The sequence below is a fragment of the Silurus meridionalis genome, chromosome 13 (genome assembly GCF_014805685.1).
Source record: "Silurus meridionalis isolate SWU-2019-XX chromosome 13, ASM1480568v1, whole genome shotgun sequence".
Classification (NCBI taxonomy): domain Eukaryota; kingdom Metazoa; phylum Chordata; class Actinopteri; order Siluriformes; family Siluridae; genus Silurus; species Silurus meridionalis.
This window is the reverse complement of record NC_060896.1, coordinates 17,021,174-17,044,447: the sequence shown is the minus strand read 5'-3', so window position 1 is coordinate 17,044,447 and position 23,274 is coordinate 17,021,174. Positions and strand designations below refer to the sequence as shown.

Here is a 23,274-nt window from a genome sequence, read left to right as displayed (position 1 = left end):
ACCCGGAAACCATGCCCACAAACACATGAACAAAGGGAGTTTCTCCCTCCAAAATTCAGGCCATAGCATTAGCCATTCCCCCAAAGGTGGGTGGGGTTCAGGACCTTTAAAACATCTTGAACCTAACTAATCAACATTCAGTCAAGTAAAGCAAGCTCGATCACTCGGCTCGACCGGAAAGGCTCAGACGACCGGGGCCTGAAGGCCCAGAGAGTCGTACGCTTAGAACAGCCCAGCAGGGACTCTTCGGGATGAGATCTCAAATCCTTTTTCCAAGCTTCACTTTTTAAGAACAACAACTGCTCTGATCTTCAGAAGAACCTGGAAGAACATCTGACTTCATTCTAACTGACTCTTCAAAGATCTCTTTGTCGCATCCAGACTCTTGTGCAACAAGCCAATGCAAGTAACCGTTTTACTAACCAATTTAAATGCGTATTTAAGTGTGAACCCCTTTATTAAATCTTTTAAGCTGAATTTAAATTTCTGTGATGATTTCTCGGTTAGGGTGTGATTAATTTTGAAGCTTAAGCTTGCCATTCCTTTCCTTTCTTTCTCTCCTTTCCTCTTTTTCTTTCTCTTCCTCCTTTTCCTAATTTTAACTTTTGTTTATTTTGACTTTTATTCTTGTTTTCTTTACTTCTTTTGTTTGGTTGTGTAGTTAGTTTAATGTTGTGTTTGTCTCATTCATTAAACGTCATAATTTTTCACAAGTGATTGTTTCTGAGTGCTGCTCACATTTTAAGGTTCCTGCAACATTCGATCTGAACTACATGCTCTATTAATTGTACGGTATAAAGTAAAGGGGGGTTGCGTCTCTCTTGGCCGGGGAGATACCTCTTTTATAAAATTAATAAAGATTATACTGTCTGTTCGCCGGACGAACAGACCAAATAAGTGTAACGTTAATTCCATTACCGTCAATTTCAACTTAACTTAAATATTTATGAGTAACTAAAACCCGTCATAATTACTTATAAATATTTCCTTTCTTTACGAGCTAAATTCGCTACACTTCAGTATAAACTCTATAGGCAGGTGTCGTGCCGTTCTGTTCTGCATCACCTATCATTTCAAACCTTTTGTTTTCAGCCAGTAGCATTATGGAAACAAAATAATTGATGGAAAATGTAGCCAATGAGTGCAGGATTCTAACAATACAGTGGAACCTCGGGTTACGAGTTTAATTGGTTCCATCACTTTACTCTTAACCTGAAAAGCTCGTATCCCGATACAAATTTTCCCAGGCTTCTTTGTTGGCGTCATGGTGATAGGAATACGTACAGTATTTAAAGTTCAGTAATTCCACACTGTTAGAGCGACGAGCGGATGTGTATGTGCTGCACGAGAGCGCAGCGAGAGCACGCGGCGATACGTAAAAAAACTAACCTGCCTGCGATTTTTCCGTGCGCAACGCTCGTATCCTAAAAAATTTCTCGTAACTAGAGGCAACATTTTTTATGAATTGCGACTCTTAACCTGAATTTTACGTATCCAGGGGCGCTCGTAACCCGAGGTTCCACTGTATATGGGAGGTTTTTATTCCCCATGTGGGTGAGTCCTCAGTTTTATAACTCTTTAGAAACTCTTAGTGGTCAAAGAGAGGAAAGGATGCAGCTCTTGGTTCTGCACAAACAGCTGTTTCCAGCTTGTGCTAACTGGACATTGTATAAAAAATATAATGTGTGTGTGTGTGTGTCTGTGTGTGTGTGTGTGTGTGTGTGTGTGTGTATGTATTGTTGGGATTGGAATGGCCGGACATCAATATTAATGGCCATGACTGTAAAACAGCTTGTCTGTCAACCTGGCCATAAATATGAATGCCAAATCAATATTAATAGCCAAACATATATAACAATAGCCGTTATTGGTCAGCTATTAATTTATATGCAGACTGTATAAATGGACACCTGAGATTAACAGGCTAACAGGTTAAAAGTAAAATTACAAGTTTAAAAACTACTTACACACACATGCGCACACACACACACACACACACACACACACACAAACAAACGTAGGTATATATATATATATATATATATATATATATATATATATATATATATATATATATATATATACACACACACACACACACACACACACACACACACACACAATGCATTTGAAAAATATTCAGACCCCATTTACTTTAAATTTTGCTATGTGGCAGACTGATTCTACAATTGTTCATTATTATATTTGATTTATTTACTTTTTTATTTTATTTTTCCACAGTCAGTACTCCATAATGGCAACGTAAAAACATAGTTTTAGAAATGTCTGAATTTTATTTTTTTATAATATTTATGTAAGTATGCAGACCCTTTATTTAGTACTTAATTTAAACACTTTGGAAATTTTCTGTCATTCTTCATGGCAAATCCTCTTATGTTGGGTCAAGTTTGATGGGGAGCATCAGTGAACAGCCATTATCAGGTTTCTTAAGAGATGTTTAATAAAGTTCAAGTCAGGGCTCTGGATGGGCTACTTTAGGACATTCACAGAGTTGTTCCTAAGCCATTTCTGATTTGTCTTTCCAGTGTGCTTAGAATTGATGTCATGTACAAAGGTGAACTTTCAGCCCAGACATATTAAACTGAATAATTATGTGTGTGTGTGTGTGTGTGTGTGTGTGTGTGTGTGTGTGTGTGTGTGTTTGTGTGTGTTTACCTGAGAGTCCAGTCATGCTGGCAGTATGGCTGCACATGGCCCAAGTAGAATCCCAGACTTTGTGTGACATCCAACACATTACTGAAGTCCAGACTAATGGTGTTAAAAAGCACAGATGTCATACTGATCTCATCTAGTGCCCAAACATCTTGTCCACTTCCTGAGTGGTGTGGCTGCCACCAGCGGAACTGTACCCCAAACTTCTTAGCATCAGGTGGGAGCTCTACTGACACAATCCTATCGAAGAGAGCATGCTGTATAGTGTGCATCCTAACAATTTCTCTGCAGGTATTGGTCTTGTAATCAAATAAGAAAGCTAAAATACAATATTATAGTTGAAGAGGATGGAGAGGATGCAATTACCTGGGCTCATGGTAGCCTTCATAAGAGTAATGCTGTAGCAAGTTCCAGTTGATACCATTATCTGAAGAGTAATGCAGCAGCAATCCTTCCCCAGGCTGATCTGGGGCAGGACAGGAACTAAGGGTACTCCGACTGCCCAACCTCAGAGTGAACTGTAGGTACCTATAATAAAAAAATAAATACAATAAATCAAATACATTTTGTAAAGCATGTAACTTTCATAATTTTGTATATTTCTGTTATTGCTGGATATGGGTACTGATACTTATACTGCCAGTGGGTGAGCTGAATAAATTGAAGAATCACAAGCTAAAACTGGTCTCCTGTGTTCTTCTAGTGACTGTGCAAACTCTTAGAACTGCTAAATACTTGAAATATGCTATTTGTTTGTTGTATTAACTTTCTTTTCATTGTTCCTAAAATATAATGTGTATGTAAGAAAAAGAGGGAGAGGAATAGATTTAGTTTTGGCACATGGAGAGTCTGCAAACGGCACATTGTGCTGGAAGCATGGTGACTCCAAGCACCAATGTGTAAGATGTTAACATGTCAACACTCTGTAATAATTGTGTGTACAGTGAGTTACGCGTGAAGTGAGCTCTCCTTTCTCTCAGTGTTCTGATCTCCCCGATTAGAAAAATCATGCTGAGTTGAATTTCACTCGTAATAAAACATCTAATGTTTTTTCAGTGACTTGTTTACATAGTGCTGTTAATGGTGCATAAGAACTCAACTTGGTGATGAATTTTGTGTTGACTGATTTAGTAAAAATAATAAATAAGTAAGTAATTATATGTTTTTGTTGTGTTTAAACAGGATATTTATGTTGTTTATGTCCACAAACATGAAACCTGGAAGGAGTAGTAGAATGACATGTTAGCATGCCAATTCATTATTATTTTTCCTTGTTGAGGTTATCAACTGTTCAAAATGTGTACTTGAATGCAACTGTAGCCTTAACCCATTTTAACAGGCCTTAATTACAGTTTAAATCTATCCTCATACTTCTTAGTTAATCCTTTCAGAAAAGAAATTAACAAGTTCATAGGTATCTCAGAATCATGTGTAAATTATTTTGTCATCAGTCCCGAGGATTGGTTTGTCACGATAAATCTGAAGGACTCGTACTTCCACTTACCTATCCTTCCTACAGACAGTAAGTGCCTGTGGTTTGCTTTTGGAGCCGACGTTTACCAATATTGGGTCCTTCTATTTGGCCTTACACTCTCACCCCACACCTTGATGAAGTTTGAGACTCCAGGGCATCCGCATACTGAACTATATCAAAGATTGGTTGATATTGGTTAAATTAGAGCACTTGGCGACCCGGCATCAAGATGTCATTCTTACCCACATGAAGTAATTGGGGTTAAGACTGAACGCTAAGAAAAGTGTACTTTCTCCGTTACCTACCTAGTCATGGTGTGGGATTCGACCACTATGCGGGTGCAGTTATCTCCTGCTCAAGTCGAGTCCATCCTCACAGCCATGAAGAGAGCGAGAAAAGGTCAGTCACTCACTGTAAAGCAGTTCCAAAGGCTGCTGGGTCTAATGGCAGCTGCATCAAATGTGGTGCAACTTGGTCTCATACATATATATGTGACCCCTGCAATGATGGTTCAGGACCAAAGGGTTCTCCTGTAAGGGCAACCCACTCCACACAATTAAGGTTACGTGGCGAGCCTTATTGGCCTTTGGATATGTGGAGGGAAACCGGGTTTCTGTTAAAGGGCACTGTTTTGCGAGCTCCTTGTCATTGCATAATGTTAACAATGGATGCCTCTCTCATGGGTTGGGGGTCGGGTTAATGAGTGGCCACTCCGCCCAAGGTCTATGCAAAGGGCCCCATCTCTTGTGGCACATCAACTGCCTGAAGATGCTGGCCGTGCTTTTAGCATTGAAGCATTTTCTTTCGAACCCAAGGCAATCATGTGCTGATCCATATGGACAACACATCGGTGGTCTCTTTCATCATTCACTGGGGGCTCTGTGCTCTTGCCACCTTTACAAGCTGGCATGACAAATCCTCCTGTGAGCCCAAGGGAACCTGCTCTCACCGAGGGCAGTATACATCCCAGAACACTTGAACCAAGGAGCAGATGCCCTTTCGATGCAAAGGCACAGGCATGGGTGAGTGGAGGCTCCACCCAGATTTGCAGAGCACAAGTGGACCTCTTTGTGACTCAAGAGACCTTTGCATTGTCCCCTCTGGTTTTCTCTCACACATTCAGCTCCAGAGCTCCCTTCATGAGTAGATCGTATGCCGCAAAGTAGCGCCTGTATACTATATGGTGCGAAGGCCACCAGTTAAATCCAGTTAACTGCCCAGTTGGCCCAGTGCTGTTCAGGAACAGTTTGCCAAAGTGTTGTCTCCTTCCACCCTAAAAGTTTACGTGTCTGCTATTGCGGCCTATTACGCTCTGCTTGTTGAGCAGTCGCTAGGGAAGAACCCGCCAGTGACACGTTTCCTCCACGGTACTCATTGGCTAAGGCCTCAGGTGCGACCGAGCGTGCCTTTGTGAGACCTGGCCATAGTGCTGAAGGTCCTGTCTAAGCCTCCCTTCAAGCCCTTGCCCGAGGTTTCCTTAAATTTTCTAAGAGTCAAGACTGTTTTTCTACTGGCCATCTCATTTCTTAAGAGAGTGGAATTGAGAGCGTGTTGAGTGCGAGCCGAGCCAAACCGAGAACCAGAACACAGTGAGTGTGAGCCGAGCCGAGAACCAGAGCGCGTTGAGAGCCGAGATCCGTTACATGGAGGGGAGAGTCGGAAAAACAAGAGCGGTCTGAAGGCCGGAGGTGAAAATATTCAGGCGGAAACAGGTTGGTAACTGAGGGTTAAATATTTCAGGGAAAAACACTGGAGTTTAATCAGGGCAAACCTTGAAGACAATATGGCACAGATTGGAGGTTACTGGCACCCTTATATGTGTTTGCAAGATGGATGCCATTTCAGCAAAGAAGGTTGCAAGGGGGCGGTTCTATGGTGGTGGAGGTGGCAATGCCAGAAGTGCTCAAGCAGGCTGACAGCATTTGTTTTGAGTTAATTAGTTGAATAGAGTGTGACACCATGAGTCTCCAATGTTGAACCTTTTCAGAATATTCTTATTTTCTAAGATACTGAATTTTGGCTTTTCATTAGCTGTAAGCCATAATCATCTAAATTAAAATAAATAAACACTTGAAATATATCAGTCTGTGTGTGATAAATCTATATAATATACGAGTTTCACTTTTTTTATTGAATTACTAAAATCAATTTAATATTTTGTAGCGTCTGGCACGTGTCATTTAGACTTCATGTCTCAGGAATTTCCTTTTAACCCTTGACATCTGCTTTTCAATCAAAGGATAAGCACCACGGCTTACACTTTTATTAAGAGTTTGTATACCACAGTGTCACACCCCCACCCCGGAAGACACAAATTTCAGGACAAACCCTGACCTCTCCAGCTGATAAGCAGCATTCAACTGATAACACAAGCCAGTCTTTATACCTTACACAGTATACACACACACACACACACACACACACACACACACCAGAAAGCCAGATAACCCCCTGGCCTCTCTGGTTGAATTCACAGGGACCCTCAAACCATAAAACAATTCACTCTCGTAACTCGGCCCCAGTACGTTTGTTTGTGACACACACACATATACAGACACACACACACACACACACCAAAAGGGAGCATTTTTTTTATTAATTAACTGATAAATAGAATGTCCCACTTCACATCAAGCCTTTTATCAGTAGATTTCTCTTAGGTAAAGGCACAGATCTGGAGGGAACATGGATATAGAGTGTTTGGTGAACTGGTATATTTGTATGCTGTCGTCCCTCACATTCACGTTCACTCAGGTTTGTTGACGGTGGTGTGGTGGGTCGTCTCTTATCCCAGAGATCCCTCATGTCTGTGTTACCTTCTGGTTCTCCCTTTTAGTTATGCTGCCATAGCGAGTCTTGCGAGTCAAACTGCACAGTGACATTAACTTTCATACACCAATAGTTACACTTAATAATCCATATCCTTCTCTTCCCGTCACTCTCTCTCTCTCTCTCTCTCTCTCTCTCTCTCTCTCTCTCTCTCTCTCTCTCTTTCGGTCGAGTTAAACATGCTCCTGAGGCTCCAGTGACCAGTGATCCTGCCCCTATCCTCCTTGGATCTTCACACTTCTGTGCAGCTCGGGACGGTCTCTTAATTCGGAGTAGAACGGGTGCTTTGAGGACGGATTGGACTGTAGTTGGTGTCGGCGGTCTGCTGCACTGACTCGGGAGTGCAGTTTGCTTCTGATCATCATCACTGTACCCCACAACATTGTATATCTGCTTCAAATGGACATTTGGTGCAACCCAGATGAGGATGGGTTCCCTCTTGAGTCTGGTTCCTCTCAAGGTTTCTTCCTTATGCCATCTCGGGGAGTTTTTCCTTGCCACAGTTGCTCATCAGGGACAAACATACTTACAAAGAACATATTTATGTTTAATCACCACATTATCTGTGTAAAGCTGCTTTGAGACAATGTTCATTGTTAAAAGCGCTATACAAATAAAAATGAATTGAATTGAATTGAATGACACAAACATACATCTTGTTTGTATCGTCTCCTATAAATAAAGCAAGTGTTTAACTCTACCTCAATAATAGTTACACTTTAAAAGGATTAGTAATATACCTCTGTTTTAATGTTGTCTCTTCTTTTTGATTTCAAAGTTGATTTAAAATTATCTTCTCTTAATTCTTTCTTTCCTAACAAGGGTGCATTGTATACACCAGAATATAATGTTGTATTAACATAAGGTACACCTTAAATACTCGTCCCGGTAAATTGTACATCTGTTTTAATGCTGTCTTTTCTTTTAAGGCTTGATGTCAAAGTTGACATGAAATTATCTTCTCTTAATTTTCCTTACAAGGGTGCATTTTATATACCTGAATATAACATTGTATTAACAAAGTTATACCTTCAGTACTGGTATGTTAATAGTATGTTAAATGTTAACTGGTATGTAATGTACCTCTGTGTTAATGCTGTCTTTGCTTTCCATGTCTAATATCAGAATGATCCCCAAAATTATCTGTTCCTTATTTTGCAAAAAATGGTACATTTTATTTGATCATGAAATGTACCATACTGTCTTAATACACTTTGGATAAAACTTTAAGTTCTCCAAAGCAAGTATAACCCGGAAACCATGCCCACAAACACAGAAACAAAGGGAGTTTTTCCCTCCAAAATTTCAGGCCATAGCATTGGCCATTCCCCAAAAGATGGGTGGGGTTCAGGACCTTTAAAACATCTTGAAACCAACTAATCAACAGTAAAGCAAGCTCGCTCACTCGGCTCGACCGGAAAAGCTCAGATGCCCGGGGCCCGAAGGCCCGGAGAGTCGAACACTTAGAACAGCCCAGCAGCGACTCTTCGGGACGAGATCTTAAATCCTTTTGAGATCTTCCAGCAAGCTTTATCTTCAAGTCAGTTAGCCAGGTCAAGTCAACTCACCCGATGGAAGGGCCCGAGGGCCCAGTGGCCCACAGGCCCAGAGGGTCAGAAGTTCGGAACAGCTTGGAAACGACTCTCTCTTCCTTCAAGATCTTCCGGCAAGCTTTACTTTCAAGAACAATAACTGCTCTGATCTTCAGGAGAACCTGGAAGAACATCTGACTCCATCCTAACTGACTCTTCAAAGACCTCTCTTGTGCAACAAGCCAATGAAAGTAACCATTTTACCAACCAATTTAAATGCGTATTCAAGTGAGAACCACTTTATTGAATCTTAAGGTGAATTTCAATTTCTGTGACGATTTCTCAGTTAGGGTGTGATTAATTTTAAAGCATAAGCTTGCCATTCCTTTCCTTGATTTCTCTCCTTTCTTCTTTTCCTTTCTCTTCTTCCTTTTCCTATTTTTAACTTTTGTTTATTTTTATTTTCATTTTTGTTTTCTTTACTTCTATTGTTTGTTTGTGTAGTTAGTTTTATGTTGTGTTTGTCTCATTCATTAAACAATGTATTTTTCACAAGTGATTGTCTCTAAGTGCCGCTCACATTTTAAGGTTCCTGCAACATTCAATCTGAACTACATGCTCTATTAATTGTACGGTATAAAGTAAAGGGGGGTTGCGTCTTACTCGGCCGGGGAGATACCTCCTTTATAGAACTAATAAAAGATTATACTGTCTGTTCGGCAGACAAACAGACCAAATGAGTGTAACGTTACAGTCAATTTAACTTAATTTAAATATTTAGAAGTAACTATAACCCGTTGTAATTGCTTATAAATATTCCCTTTTCTTTGCGATCTATATTCGCTACATATAATGGTGGAGAATGCGTGCAAACTGTTATTCAAACTATATACTCATTTTATCTTTGTCAATGGTTTTTCCCTTTTCTCTCCCATTTGCTACAATTTATAATATTAAATAATCAACTTTTTAATTATATTCTACTTTATTGAAATCCACCTGTATGTATGTATGTATGTATGAATATAAGCAGGAAGTGGATAGGATTAGTAAGGAGAAAGTGAGTGGAAAATCGGTTGGCCTAGATAACATACCAGTAGAAGCGTGGAGATGTTCAGAAGAGATGGCAGTGGAGTTTTTACCTATATAGTTTAAGATTATGGAAGGTGAGAGGATGCCTGAGTAAAGGAAAAGGAGTGTGCTGGTACCAATTTTTAAGAATAAGGGAGATGTGGAGACCTGCAGTAACTACAGGGGAATAAAGTTGATCATACACCCCTTGAAGTTATGGTAAAGAGTAGTGGCAGCTAGGCTGAAAGAAGAGTTGACTATCTGTGAGCATTCAGTATTCATGCTGATAATGAGCACTACAGGTGCAATTTTTGCTTTGATAAAATCAATGGAGAAGTATAGAGCAGGTCAAAACGAGTTGCATTGTGTGTTTGTAGATCTAGAGAAAGCATACGTAAAGGAGGAGTTGTGGTATTGTATGCAGAAGTCAGGTGTGGCAGAGAAGTATGTGAGGGTGGTGCAGGACATGTATGATTTGGTTTGGTTTAAGGTGGAGGTTAGATTGCATGAAGGATTGACTCTGAGCCCTATCCTGTTTCCAAGTGTCCCTGGACTATGGTGTTTGCGGATGATATTGGGAATTGTGGTGAGGAAGGGGAGCAGGTTGAGAAGAGCCTGGAGAAGTGGAGGTACGTGCTGGAAAGAAAGGGAATGAAAGTCAGTAGGAGTAAGACAGAGTACATGTGTGTGAATGGGAGGGAGGGCTGTGGAGTGGTGCAGTTGCAGGGAAAAAAGGTGGTGAAGGAAGATGAGTTCAAGTACCTGGGGGTCAACAGTTCAGGGGGAAAGGGAAAAAAGGAAAGGGAAAGTGTATAGGACCGTGGTGAGAACTGTTATGTTGTATGGTTTAGAGACAGTGACATTGACAAAAAGATAGGAGGTGTAGCTGGAGGTAGCAGAGTTAAAGATACAATAAGGATGGACAGGATAAGAAACAAGTTTATTAGAGGGACCGCACAGGTATGACATTTTGGTGACAATGTGAGGCTAGATTGAGGGACATGGGGTATTTTGGTTTAAAAAAAGGTGAGGATGGAGCTGCCAGGGAGGCAGTAAAGAGAAAGGCCATGGACGTGGTCAGGGAAGACATGCAGGCAGTCGGTTTTAAAGAGGCATATGTAGAAGACAGGGTAGTATTGAGATGGATGACCCCTAATGCAAGCAGCCAAAATAAAAAGAAGACATAACTATTTATATCCTTTGCAACAGCATAATAAAATTAGCTCTGGTGATTTTAATTCTCTTTATCATTGCTGAGATGATTTCTGCACCTTTAGTAAGTAAAGTTTTATTGATTGAACATGATTTGGAAAGGCACACAAATCTTAAAAACAAGCAATTAATACAAATAAATGGCCTGCAGAACTCAAAGACAGGATTGTTGCAAAATAAAGATTCGGGGAAAACTACAAAACAATTCTGATATTTTTAAGATTCTCTTTTCAATTTGTCATTATTTTTTATTTACCTCACATTGTACTGTATATGTGTATTTTAATTTTTGTTTGAATTTTAAATGTCCTGAAAAGAAAATTAGTCATTTGTATTAAACAACCATATAGCAAACTGATCAGTCAGGCCAAACAGTCAGTCATGTCAAAAGTGTATGCGTCTACCTGGCCTGAGATCCATCTAGTAGAGTGGTAACCAAATGTCTCCTGCTGCCTTTATTAAAGACCAAGGCTTTCCCACTGGCTAAAACTCCACAGCCAAAGCTGACTTCTGCCCCATTCACAGATGAAAAGCTGTGGTAAGAGGAGAGCCTTGGACTAGAAAACCCCTCTGATAAAAATGCAGGAAAGGTCTGAGTAGCTATTTCACAAGCTTGCCCACTGAACCCTGAGTCACACCTATCAAAAAAATAGTGCAAAGAAGAAAGTTCCATTGTTAGCAGCAAGCAGTCTTTCTCTAAGAAATGTCAATAATCGGTTTAGGACATCACACATATCCATAATTAATTTGCATACTTGCATCCACTGCGTGAGCACTGTCCTCTCCCTGAGCAAAAATGAAGACAGGCTGGGCCGATATATACTGCAACAGATAGAGAATGAGGAAAGGTGTTATGCAGAATTGTCATTTTATCCTGACTGTTTTGAACATTATCCTGTCCATTCATTCAATGAGTATTAATTTTCTTTACACCTACAGCATAGAAAACAATTCAGCCTAAGTAAACTTATTAAAAAATAATAATAATAATAATAATAATAATAATAATAATATTGTCAGATTTTATTTCATAAATAAAAAACATTTTACAGGTAATAAACAAAGCAAATACAATATGATACTGATACAGTGTAGAGAAATGTATACTTTGCCAAAGCCCTTTTGGTAAATGCCACTGTTATAAGTGTCTACCAAATTAGCATATCTCCTGTTCACATGCTCTTTTCAAGTTATTCCACACCATTTCAATTGGATTTAGATCAAGTGATCTTATTGAGCCAAAATATTGGGCTTTTCTAAAGTCAATCCTTTGTTGACTTGGTGATTGCTATTTCACAGGCTCTATTGCACTCCCATACCATTAAAGTTGCCACTTTTTGAAATGAGTGCTAATAACAAGCCAGATGGTCCCTTTCTTCTACAGTCTGGAGGATGTGGTGTCCATGGTTTCGGAAGAAATTTAAATTTTGATTCATCTGACCACAGAACAGTTTTTCCACATTGTCTCAGTACATTTTAAATGAGTTTTGTTCCAGAGAGGATGGTGAAGTTTCTGAATCATGTTCAGGTATGACTCATTCTTTGCATGATAGAAATTTAAACTGAATTTGTGTATGACATGGCAAACTGTGTTTGCAGACAATAATTTCTGGAGGGGTAGTGATGTAGTGATTTTTAATTACAGAATAATGACTGTTTTAAATGCAGCGTCACCTGAGACCTGAGTGGTAACAATGTTGGATGCCCATGATCTTCGGGCATCATTGAGTCCTAGATCCAGCTATATTTGGCTAAATTTAGGTGGACTGTGTTTTTTACCCAGTAAAAATTGCCCAGATAGCCTTAAAGGTTCCACTGTAATCTTCTAATTTATTATTTTTAACAATAAGATCTGGTACATGTTTTCTAGTATAGCTGTAGGAGTCAGGTAAAAGCAACAATATGTTCATAACTTTATTGTTGACAGATGTATGATAAATATGATGTTCATACTTAAGCAATTAGGTTATTTTTGGTTAAATGCTATATTCGTTTTGCTTTTTAAAGGTAGTAAGGCTACAGGAGATTGCAAAGAGTATAAAAATAAGTCTGTAGAGAAAATATTCACACTAAATTTAATTAATATGCAGAAGTATGTCATATATACATATCTAAGAATATTGTCAGAATTCTGCTTCAATTGTGTCATGCAATTTTTCTTCTTTTCTGTCTAACTAAATGTGTATACACCTACAAAATAAATAATAAATTATTACTAATAATAAATTACTATACCATCTTACATATTATGCAGACATTTTAGGTAAAAGCACATTTGGTACAGAATGGAATAAAACAGATTGCAAAAATGTAATCTTTAAAGGTAGTTGGTACTCTATGATGCCTTCTATGATGAGGTGTTGTAGGAAAGGCATGTGGATCCTTAAGCACAACTGTCAAAATGTAGGATATTTGTATGTATACTGTATAACATTTATACACTTTAGAGGCCTGTCTAACATAAAGGGGAAAATTAATTAGGATGTCATTAAAATGTTCATTATTATGCATCTCCCCAACAGCATTGTCTGCTCCCTGGTAGTCTGGATGATCTTTACATTTGTGTCATTTAGCAGATGCCCTTGCCCAGAGCGACATACAAAAGTGCTTTGAGTCTATAGCAATGAATAAATCTACACTGGTACACTAGATTACAAATTAATATAAACATAACTCTTGAATTCTACAAAGCAAACTTGGAAAGTGTTAATTTAAGTGTTTTAAGAAGAGGTAGGTCTTCAACCGTCGCTTAAAAATAGCCAGGGACTACACTGTACGGACATCTTGGGGAAGTTCCTTCCACCACGTCGGTGTATACTTACCTTTCAATCTAAGAGAAGGTGGTACCAGTCGAGCAGTGCTGGAGGATCTCAGACAGCGTGGTGCAGTGCGAGGTGTGATTAGGTCTCTGAGGTAAGATGGTGCTGGTCCATATTTGGCCATGTAGGTAAGCATCAGGGTTTTAAATTTGATATGTGCAGCTACTGGAAACCAGTTAAGGAAACACAGCAGTGGGGTGGTGTGGGAAAACTTGGGCAGATTGAACACAAGTCGTGCAGCTGCATTTTGGATCATTTGCAGTGGACGAATAGCGTTCAGAGAAATACCTGCCAGCAGAGAGTTGCAGTAGTCTAGTCTTGAAATGACAAGATACTGAACAAGCAACTGGGCAGCCTGTGTGGACAGAAATGGTCAAATTCTTCGAATGATGTAGAGAAGAACTCAACAGGAATGAGCCACATTAGCGACATGTGAGAAGGACAGTTGTTTGTCCATAGTTACCCTAAGGTTACGAGCAGTGGCTGAAGGGGAGAGCAGAGAGTCATGAAGAGTTATTCGAAGATCCTGACCTGGAGATGAATCACCAGTGATGACCAGCAGTTCTGTTTTGCTGGGGTTGAGTTTAGTTAATGAGCACTCATACATGAAGATATGTCTGTCAAGCTTGCCGAGATCCGAGCGGAAGCTGTGGAATCTGATGGAGGGAAAGAAAAGATGAGTTGAGTGTCAACCTCATAGCAGTGGTAAAAAAAAAAAAAAAAACATGTGAGCATATGACTTGACCAATTGAGTGGGTATAGAGGGATAAAAGGAGGGGACCAAGTACCGAGCCTTTTGGGACACCAGTGGTGAGTCTGCACGGGGCAGATGTGGATCCCCTTCATGTTACCTGGTATGATCGACAATCCAGGTAGGTATCAAACCATTCCCATGCTGGTTCGCGGATACTGAGACTCTTGAGGGTAGACAAAGAGAGTCTTGTGGTTGACTGTGAAATGCTGCTGAAAGGTCCAGGAAGATAAGTACAGATGACAGCTGGCTGATCAAGCAACATGCAGTTTCTCAGAAACAGCCAAAAGGGCCGTCTCTGTGGAATGTGCCACTTTGAACCCAGACTGGTTTGGATCATTGAGGTTGTTCTCTGAGAGATAGACAGACAGTTGGTTAAAAACAGTGCCTTCCAGAGATTTAGAAAGAAAGGAGAGAAGTGATACTGGTCTGTATTTGTTTATGTCTGATGGGTCCAGAGCAAGTTTCTTTAAGATGGGAATGACCCTTGCTTGCTTGAAGGTAGTTGGCACATAGCCAGATGATGAGGACCCATTGATGATTGTGGAGATGAAGGGCAGGAGATCGTGTGTGATGATTTGAAGCATAGTTGAAGGGATTGGATCCAGAGGACAGGTGGTGGGATTGCAAGACTGGAATACTTGCAGTATCTCATCTTCTGTTAAGTTTGAGAAGCTTGATAACAAATGAGTAGTGGATTCCTGGCTGTGTTGTGTAATCATTGTTGGGGAGGAAGTGAAGGTCTTGCAGATTTCCTTAATCTTTTTAATCATAGAAGGAGGTAAAGTCATTAGCAGTCAGGAAGTATGGAGCAGGTGTGGCAGGGGGTTGAGTAGTGAAGGGAATAAGTGAAGAGGGATATCCAGGTCTCAGAAAGTGCCATAAAGTCAAAGGTGTAGTGGGAAAGTCAACTTTCCTTACAGCAGACTGGCAATTCCAGAGCCCAACTACCACCACTGTTTAAGATTAAGACAACAGAGGAGGATAGATAAGGCTGTTTTGTGGATTGGAACGTTTGTGTTTGTAAAAGGTGACTACAATTCACACCATAAGTGAGACTGAACCTACCCTTAATTAATCACCCGATAAAACTAATAAGCACAGACCAACACTCTAGAATCAACTGAGTTATGTAAATATACAAAGTTAGAATCCTACCTTACCAGAAGAGAGTAGATTCACAATAGCGCTAAAGCACACTGATGAGCTAAAGCACACTGATGATCTATAGCCATAAACTGTGAGTGAAGGGAAAGAGGGGCCTTATAAAGGGGACAGGTAAATGGAGGACAGGTGTAGGTCATTTGTAGGAGGGAAATGCTGAGCGAGAGTGTTGAGTGTTGGAGGGAGGCATGACTGATGGCTCTCTGACATTACCCCCTCCTCAGGGGCTCCAGACCCGTGATCTCGGGGTGTGAAACAGTCAAGGTGGTTAAGGTGAAACTCCTTCAGGAGTACTGGGTCCAGGACGTCTTGTCATTGGACCCATGAGCGCTCCTCTGGTTCATACCCTTTCCAGTCAATGAGGTATTCTAGGGTGGAGCCTCTGCATTGCGAGTCCAGAATCTCTCGGACGGAGTAAACAGAGGGTTGATCCAGCACCTTAGGGGGAGGTGGATCGATGGTGGCTCCAGGGTTCTCTGTGGCAGGGGGAGAGAAGGGTTTTAGGAGTGACACATGGAAGGTAGGGTGGATGCGGTACCTTGGGAGGAAGTCAAGTCGTAGGACACTTTATTAATCCACCGCAGAATCTTGAATGGCCTGATGAAATACGGGCTGAGCTTCCTGCAGGGCAGTTGGAGACGCAAATCTTGTGTAGATAACAACACCTTGTCTGCTGGTTGGTAAGGAGGTGCCTCTGCTTTTTAAAGATCTGCGAAGCTCTTTGTGGTTCTGAAGGCCTCTTTGGCGCTGGGTATGTGCCGACTACCAAACTCTTTCGCTCCCCCAAGAAGCAGGAAACCACTGCAGGGATGTTTAAAGGTTCATCTGTCCAGGGGAACAGTGAAGGTTGGAAGCCACCCACACACTGGAATGGGGTCAAGCCGGTGGCTTCTTGGTGCAGGGAGTTCTGTGTGTACACAGCCTATGGGAGGAACCGGTTTCAACTCGTCTGTTTCTGGTGGCAGTAGTATCAGAGGTAGCATCCCAGCTCCTGTATCTTTCACTCTGTCTGGCCATTAGTCTGTGGGTGATAGCTAGAAGAGAGGTTAACAGTAACACAGAGGAACTTGAAAAAAACCTTCCATACGTGGGACATGAACTGAGGACCCCGGTCTGACTCTATTTCTTCCGGGATGCCAAATTTTCAAAACACGATCCACAGCTACTAGGATGCAGGTGTTACCATCAGAGTTCGGCAGAGCCGTGACAAAGTCTATACCCAGATGGGACCCAGGTAGTTGTGGGGTTGGTAGGGAAACCAGTTTTCCTGCTGGTAAGTGGCGTGGTGTCTTAGACATGGCACAGACAGAGCAGCCTCGGACAAATCTAGCCATGTCTCCGATCATTCCGGGCCACCAGTAGCATGATCAGATCACCAGGAGTGTCTGTCTCATACCCGGGTGGCTGGAACCTGGGGCCTCATGGATAGACTTCAACAGGAGTTGACAGCAAGTCCTTGAAACAAAAGTCCTCCGCTCAGGGGGAGTGGGGCCGGTTCTCCACGGGTTGCCGTTCGGATCTCCTCATCCAAATTTCACATGATAGGGCTTAGGATAAGATTGGGTGGAATGATCAGGGCATCTGCTTTCCCATTCTTGGAGCATGGACGATATGTGATCGTGTAGTGAAAGCGGGTGAAGAATAACGGCCATCTGGCCTGCCGGGGGGTTAAGGCGTTTAGCTTCCAGAAGGTATTCAAGGTTCTTGTGATCAGTGAACACTGAAAAGATGTGCCACCCCTTCCAACCAGTGCCACCACTCTTCTAGAGCCAGTTTGATTGCCAGGAGTTCTCAATTTCCGATGTCATAGTTGTGTTTTGCAAGAGAGAGTTTCTTTGAAAAGAAGGCACAGGGTTGCAGGTGTGGAGGGTTACCCGTATGTTGGGATAAGGCGGCCCTGTGCCTGTGGAGGAGGCATCCACCTCCACTATGAAAGGGAGCTGGGAATTCTTTTGAGCTCAAGGAAGGCTTTCACTCTGTGCCCTTGCATATACGCACCAAGTGGCGATGAGGGGGTATGTAAGTGGCAGCCTGCTTGCTGAATACATCCATGAGCGAATGGTACTCAGGAGGATCCTCCACTTTCTTGTGGGTCTCAGGACTTTTAAATAGTGTTGATGCTAGAGAGATTAGGACCAGGTGTGGTTGGGGCAGGTGGTGCAGGCAGTGGTTCTGGCATTGTTGGCTCCACTCTAGGATGTCATATGGGTTCCAGGAGAATCTAGGGGAGTGTTCTGAGAGCCAGGGACACCCAAGAATGATGCTGGTGGTGGAGTGTTTGAGGACCAAGAACCTGATCTCTTCTCAATGGAACAATCCCACTTGGAGGATGACCACAGGAGCACAATATTTCACCCAACCGTTTCCCCTGGATTGTCTAGATTGCGAGCTCCCGAGTCCCTCTCTCATGGGCCAGCTGGAGGTGCACTAGACACAGACACAGTCTTGGGAGATGAAATTTCCCACGGAGCCCGAATCTATAATGATTACTGGTAGTTTGGATAAGTGGGCGATCTCAGAGGTGAGGTCTACAGTACTTACCAACGGGCATGGAGGTCGGGCAGGACACTGGTGAATAAAGTAACCTGTATCACCACAATACAGGCAAGCCACCGCCACGAGGCGACACACACTCTCTCCTTTTTTTGTTAGCCGTTGGGACCCGATCAGCATGGATTCCGGTTCTGGGATGGAAGGGATAGTGGTGCGAAGTTTTGGTTCAGCCTCCAGGGATTGACAGGCAGCCAGCCGCTGGGAGATGCGTATGGATCTTTGGATAAACGCCTCGAGACACAGTGCGTTGTCATATATTGCCATGGCCATCATGATATATTTGAAAACCCCTGATGATATGCCCCATGGAGAGCGATTTCATTCCAACCGCTAGTGGCGAGGTGGTGAGGGCCCAGGTGGCTATGCAGAATAACTTCTGTGAAATGGCTGGTAAAGAGCGAATATGAGTTGGTAAGGGCACAATTGGCGCTTCATATCACTCATGACAGGGCCCTCCCTTTTAGCAGTGAAATGAGGAAAGCCACCTTGGAACGATCAATGGGGAGCTTGGTAGGCTGCATTTCCTTGTATAGACTGACTTGAAGGAAGCCGCTGCAATTGGGCTGCTTTCCAGGAATACGAAGCTGGAAGAGCCATCGGGCTGCTGGAGGCGGGTGGTGAAGCCACGCTAACTGGCGCCCTAGTGAAAACCTCCCGGAGAGCAGCGACGAGGTCCTTGACTGGATTTGAGATGTGAGCTGGTTGGGGATCTATTGAGGTAGGTTTTTGAGGTCCGCTCTTCTGTCACAGATAGACCAGGCTTCAGGGACCGGGAATAAAACAAGGTTGTCATTGATTGCTCTTAAATATACAAACACAAAAGAGTCAAACACGAAACTGCAGGAAATTACAAACTTAAATTAATTAAGCTTCATCCGAAGCATAGCGTGGAGCATGGGAAACACAGGTGGTAGACCAGATCTCCGTAAACTGTAGATTGGATGGTGAGTGAAGGGGAAGAGGGGCCTTATAAAGGGGACAGGTAAATGGAGGATGGGTTTAGGTGATTAGTAGGAGGAAGAGGCTGAGCAAAAGTGTTGTGTTGGAAAAACAGGAAAAAACATGTAAACCATCAGTAGGGTAGTAATGATCTGATAAACTTTTTCAACAATCAGATTTAAAACATCAGGCAAAAAATCAAAAAAATTATACATCCAAACTATTTTATAAATAACCCTGTAGATAGCACTATAATAATACATTAATTTATTTCCACATCAAAATCAACTTTATTCTTGATCCCTTGCCTACAAGTTTCTTCAAAAAGATAATTCCAGGAGTTATTGAACCTGTTCTATAAAATAATAAACTCTTCCATTAACACTGGTTATGTACCTAAATTTTCCAAAATGGCAGTTATCAACCCATAATTAAGAAACCTGTCAGCTGCCAGCTTGTCCAACTACAGACCAGAGGTGGCAAAGTACACAGATCCTTTACTTAAGTAGAAGTAAAGATACTCATGTTTTACTCGGGTAAAAGTTAAAGTACTGATTATACTTTTTTATTTAAGTGAAAGTAAAGAAGTCATATACTTAAGTAAAAAATAGTTATTACTTCTACCTGTTTTAGTGGTAACTGTACCTCATATTAATTTTAAATTTAGTCTTTGTCATTGCATTGTACAGGTACACAGCAACAAAATGCAGTTGGCATCTACCAGAATTGTAAAAAGTAACAATCGTGCAAATAGTGAAGATAAATATGTAGCAAATGTACAGCATGTGAATAAATATAAAGGCTATAGCAGTGCAGAGATGTGTGAACATTATTAAGAAGTACAGATAGATGTTCTAAGGCTATGGCATTGTGGAAGGTTATAATATTATCGCATTTAAGAAATGTGCAAGCTGAATGAATAAACAAGTTTACCATATATATATATATATATATATATATATATATATATATATATATATATATATATACATACAGTGAGGAAAATAAGTATTTGAACACCCTGGGGTCTGAAATTGTCATCGTAGGTGCATGTCCACTTTGAGAGACATAATCTAAAAAAAAACAATTATGCAAAATAGCAGGGTGTTCAAATACTTATTTTCCTCACTATATATATATATATATATATATATATATATATATATATATATATATATATATATATATATATATATATGTCATGTTTAGCTTCTTCCATTTTCTAATGATTGCTCCAACAGTGGACCTTTTTCACCAAGCTGCTTGGCAATTTCCCCGTAGCCCTTTCCAGCCTTGTGGAGGTGTACAATTTTGTCTCTAGTGTCTTTGGACAGCTCTTTTGTCTTGGCCATGTTAGTAGTTGGATTCTTACTGATTGTATGGAGTGGACAGGTGTCTTTATGCAGCTAACGACCTCAAACAGGTGCATCTAATTTAGGATAATAAATGTAGTGGAGGTGGACATTTTAAAGGCAGACTAACAGGTCTTTGAGGGTCAGAATTCTAGCTGATAGACAGGTGTTCAAATACTTATTTTCCTCACTGTGTATGTATATATATATATATATATATATATATATATATATATATATATATATATATATATATATATATATATATATACACGCACACACTATATTTTTATATTATATTATACATATATACATGAATGTGAAATGTTGGGCAGAATGTACAGTAAGGATATAAAGAAATAAAGATACATATACATAAAAATAGTGCAGATGTAATGAGTAAAAATAGGAAGTATTAATATATGGTACATTTCTATCTGTTCTAAATGTACCATATATGAATACTTCCTGTTTTTAATACTTTTAAGCAACATGGACATGGAGAAATATGGATGCAACATAGAGCATGAATACAAACAATTATTGTAAATTATTTAAAGTAATAATGGTGGTTTAAATTATGTAAATAATCAGGACACCAAACGGAACCTTTTCTACCATAATTTCCGGACTATTAAGCGCACCCATATATAAGCCGCATAAACTGAATTTTACAAATATTTATATTTTGAACATAAATAAGCCGTACCTGTCTATACGCCGCAGGTGTCTACACTGAAACTAATTAACTTTACACAGGCTTTAACGAAAGACAGGGTCTGTTACACGGTGTAACGGGTGAAATATGTTGTGGCTCCTTTAAGAGCAGAGCAGCATTTTGGGAATAGCCTGCCGGCGCATTTTTCCGGTATTTATGCATGTGTGCAAGACCGAGGTATGTCCATATTATTTTCTGATGCTCATTTCTAAGTTTCTTTGACTAACCCGTAACGCTGTTGCCAAGAAAAATAAAAAAGCACGGGTTTTGGAAACCTGTCTGTGCTTATATGATTTCTGTTACAACGGCTTGTATCTAAACAGTAGTCTACCAAGAAAGTAACGGTCACTGTCGTCCTCCTTCCTTTCACAACTATTTTTCTAGTTTATCTTTTAGCATCGTCATGCGTTTAAAAATCTCCATCTGTGAAGCTTTCTCCCAATGCCGTGCAGCTCAGAACACACTTTTAGTCCGAAAAATACGGTATGTTTCCACACAAACAGTTAATGAGGTGGTACTGGAGAAACTACACCTCTTCAAGTCAAGTCAAGAAGCTTTTATCATAATCATAGACATTTTACAGATTTAAATGATGTATTGGTCTTATCTATACGATCAATAAAGACAGTAATTTAAGTTAGTTTCGCCATTATGAGGGAAAACCCACAAAACGCCACCCAGAGGGTTAATTGTGTGAATTATGGCGGATTTGGTGTTTGATTTGAGACTTAAATAAAACAAATGTTGACTGATTAAAAATATTTTTCTGTAGACTTATTTATTTATTTTATATCTAAGTAAATAAAGGATGTTATAAATAAGTGTATGTTTTGCTGGAGGTTTTAATTTTGCCTCTTATTATTTATTTTATTATTTATTATTTATTTATTTTTGTATTTATAATTATTTATAAAAATGGTAAAAACAGAAATGCGAGCTGAATTGATAATAAATATGGCGTTAATAAAATGTAGTGCTGTTTAAAATAATTTTAATTTTGACAGCCTAATATATATATATATATATATATATATATATATATATATATATATATATATATATATATATATATATTTTTTTTTTTATACAAAACGAATTAAAAATGCCGTTACCTAATGAATGTGTCCAGGCTGAACATCCACATATAGAACACAAGCAGAGAAAAGATGATGATGATGATGATAATGATGATGATGATCAGGTGATCAGGAATGTCTCTGTTCTCAGTCATGTTTACATCGCTGACTCCCTCTGTCTCATCCACTTTAGCTTTACTTCTTGTTGCTTTCTGCTTTCTCATTCTTAGCTTTGTAAACTAGTCTACATCTGTGGTGAGTGAGAGTCAGGACATTATACACCAGTGGATTGAAAAAGACGCACAATGACAGGAAATCGGTTGGTGGGCTGAAATTGGCATGCAGTAAAAATAAAAAATATTGACATTTCACCAAATCAATAAATTAAAACTAAAGTAACGAGTCTGTTTTGAAAATGTAAGAAGTAAAAAGTACAGATATTTGTGTAAAAATGTAATGAGAAAAGTAAAAAGTTGTCTGAAAAATAAATAGTAAATAATGTATCGATACCAAAAAAATCTACTTAAGTACAGTAACCAAGTATTTGTACTTCGTTACTTCCCACCTCTGCTACAGACTAATATCAAACCTCCTCTTTATCTCCAAGATTTTAGAAAGGTCTCTAGCACAACAGTTACAGTATGCTTACAACTACTTAGGAATAAAAAATGTTAAATGTATCAGTCAGGATTTAGGCCGCATAGCACAGAGTACTTGCTGGTAAAACTGATAAATTACCTATTATTGGCTTCTTATCAGGATTTTGTGTCCTTCCTTGTTTTGCTCGACCCTAGTGCAGCTTCTGACACCATTGATCACACTCTCCTCCTTGCTGGACTAGAACATTTTGTTGGCATGAAGGGAACAAATTTTTCTTGACTTAGATTTCATTTGACTTATTGCCATAAGTTTGTTGATGTAAATGTAAGTTCTCTAAACTCTTTTTCTGCAAGGATTTGTCTTAGGCCCACTGCTTCTCTCTTCATATATGCTGCCTCTGGGTGAAATTATACATAAACATGGTATCAGCTTTCATTGCTATGCTGATGATACACAGTTGTATATACAGTTGTATATTTCAGCAAAGCCAGATGAGAGAGATTATTTAAAA

At 40.0% G+C, this 23,274-nt stretch overlaps 1 protein-coding gene across 9 annotated transcripts in view; it reads right to left on the bottom strand.

The window, feature by feature from the left end:
• The window catches only part of reln (reelin), a 515,746-nt gene that overhangs the window by 203,505 nt on the left and 288,967 nt on the right, over positions 1 to 23,274 (bottom strand). For all 9 annotated transcript variants that reach the window (XM_046864386.1, XM_046864387.1, XM_046864388.1 and 6 more), the window contains 4 exons: positions 11,547 to 11,613; positions 11,196 to 11,429; positions 3,040 to 3,201; positions 2,677 to 2,913 (listed from right to left, as the gene is read on the bottom strand). In XM_046864386.1, coding sequence (XP_046720342.1) covers positions 2,677 to 2,913; positions 3,040 to 3,201; positions 11,196 to 11,429; positions 11,547 to 11,613 — 700 coding nt within the window. The remainder of the gene's footprint in view (positions 1 to 2,676; positions 2,914 to 3,039; positions 3,202 to 11,195; positions 11,430 to 11,546; positions 11,614 to 23,274) is intronic.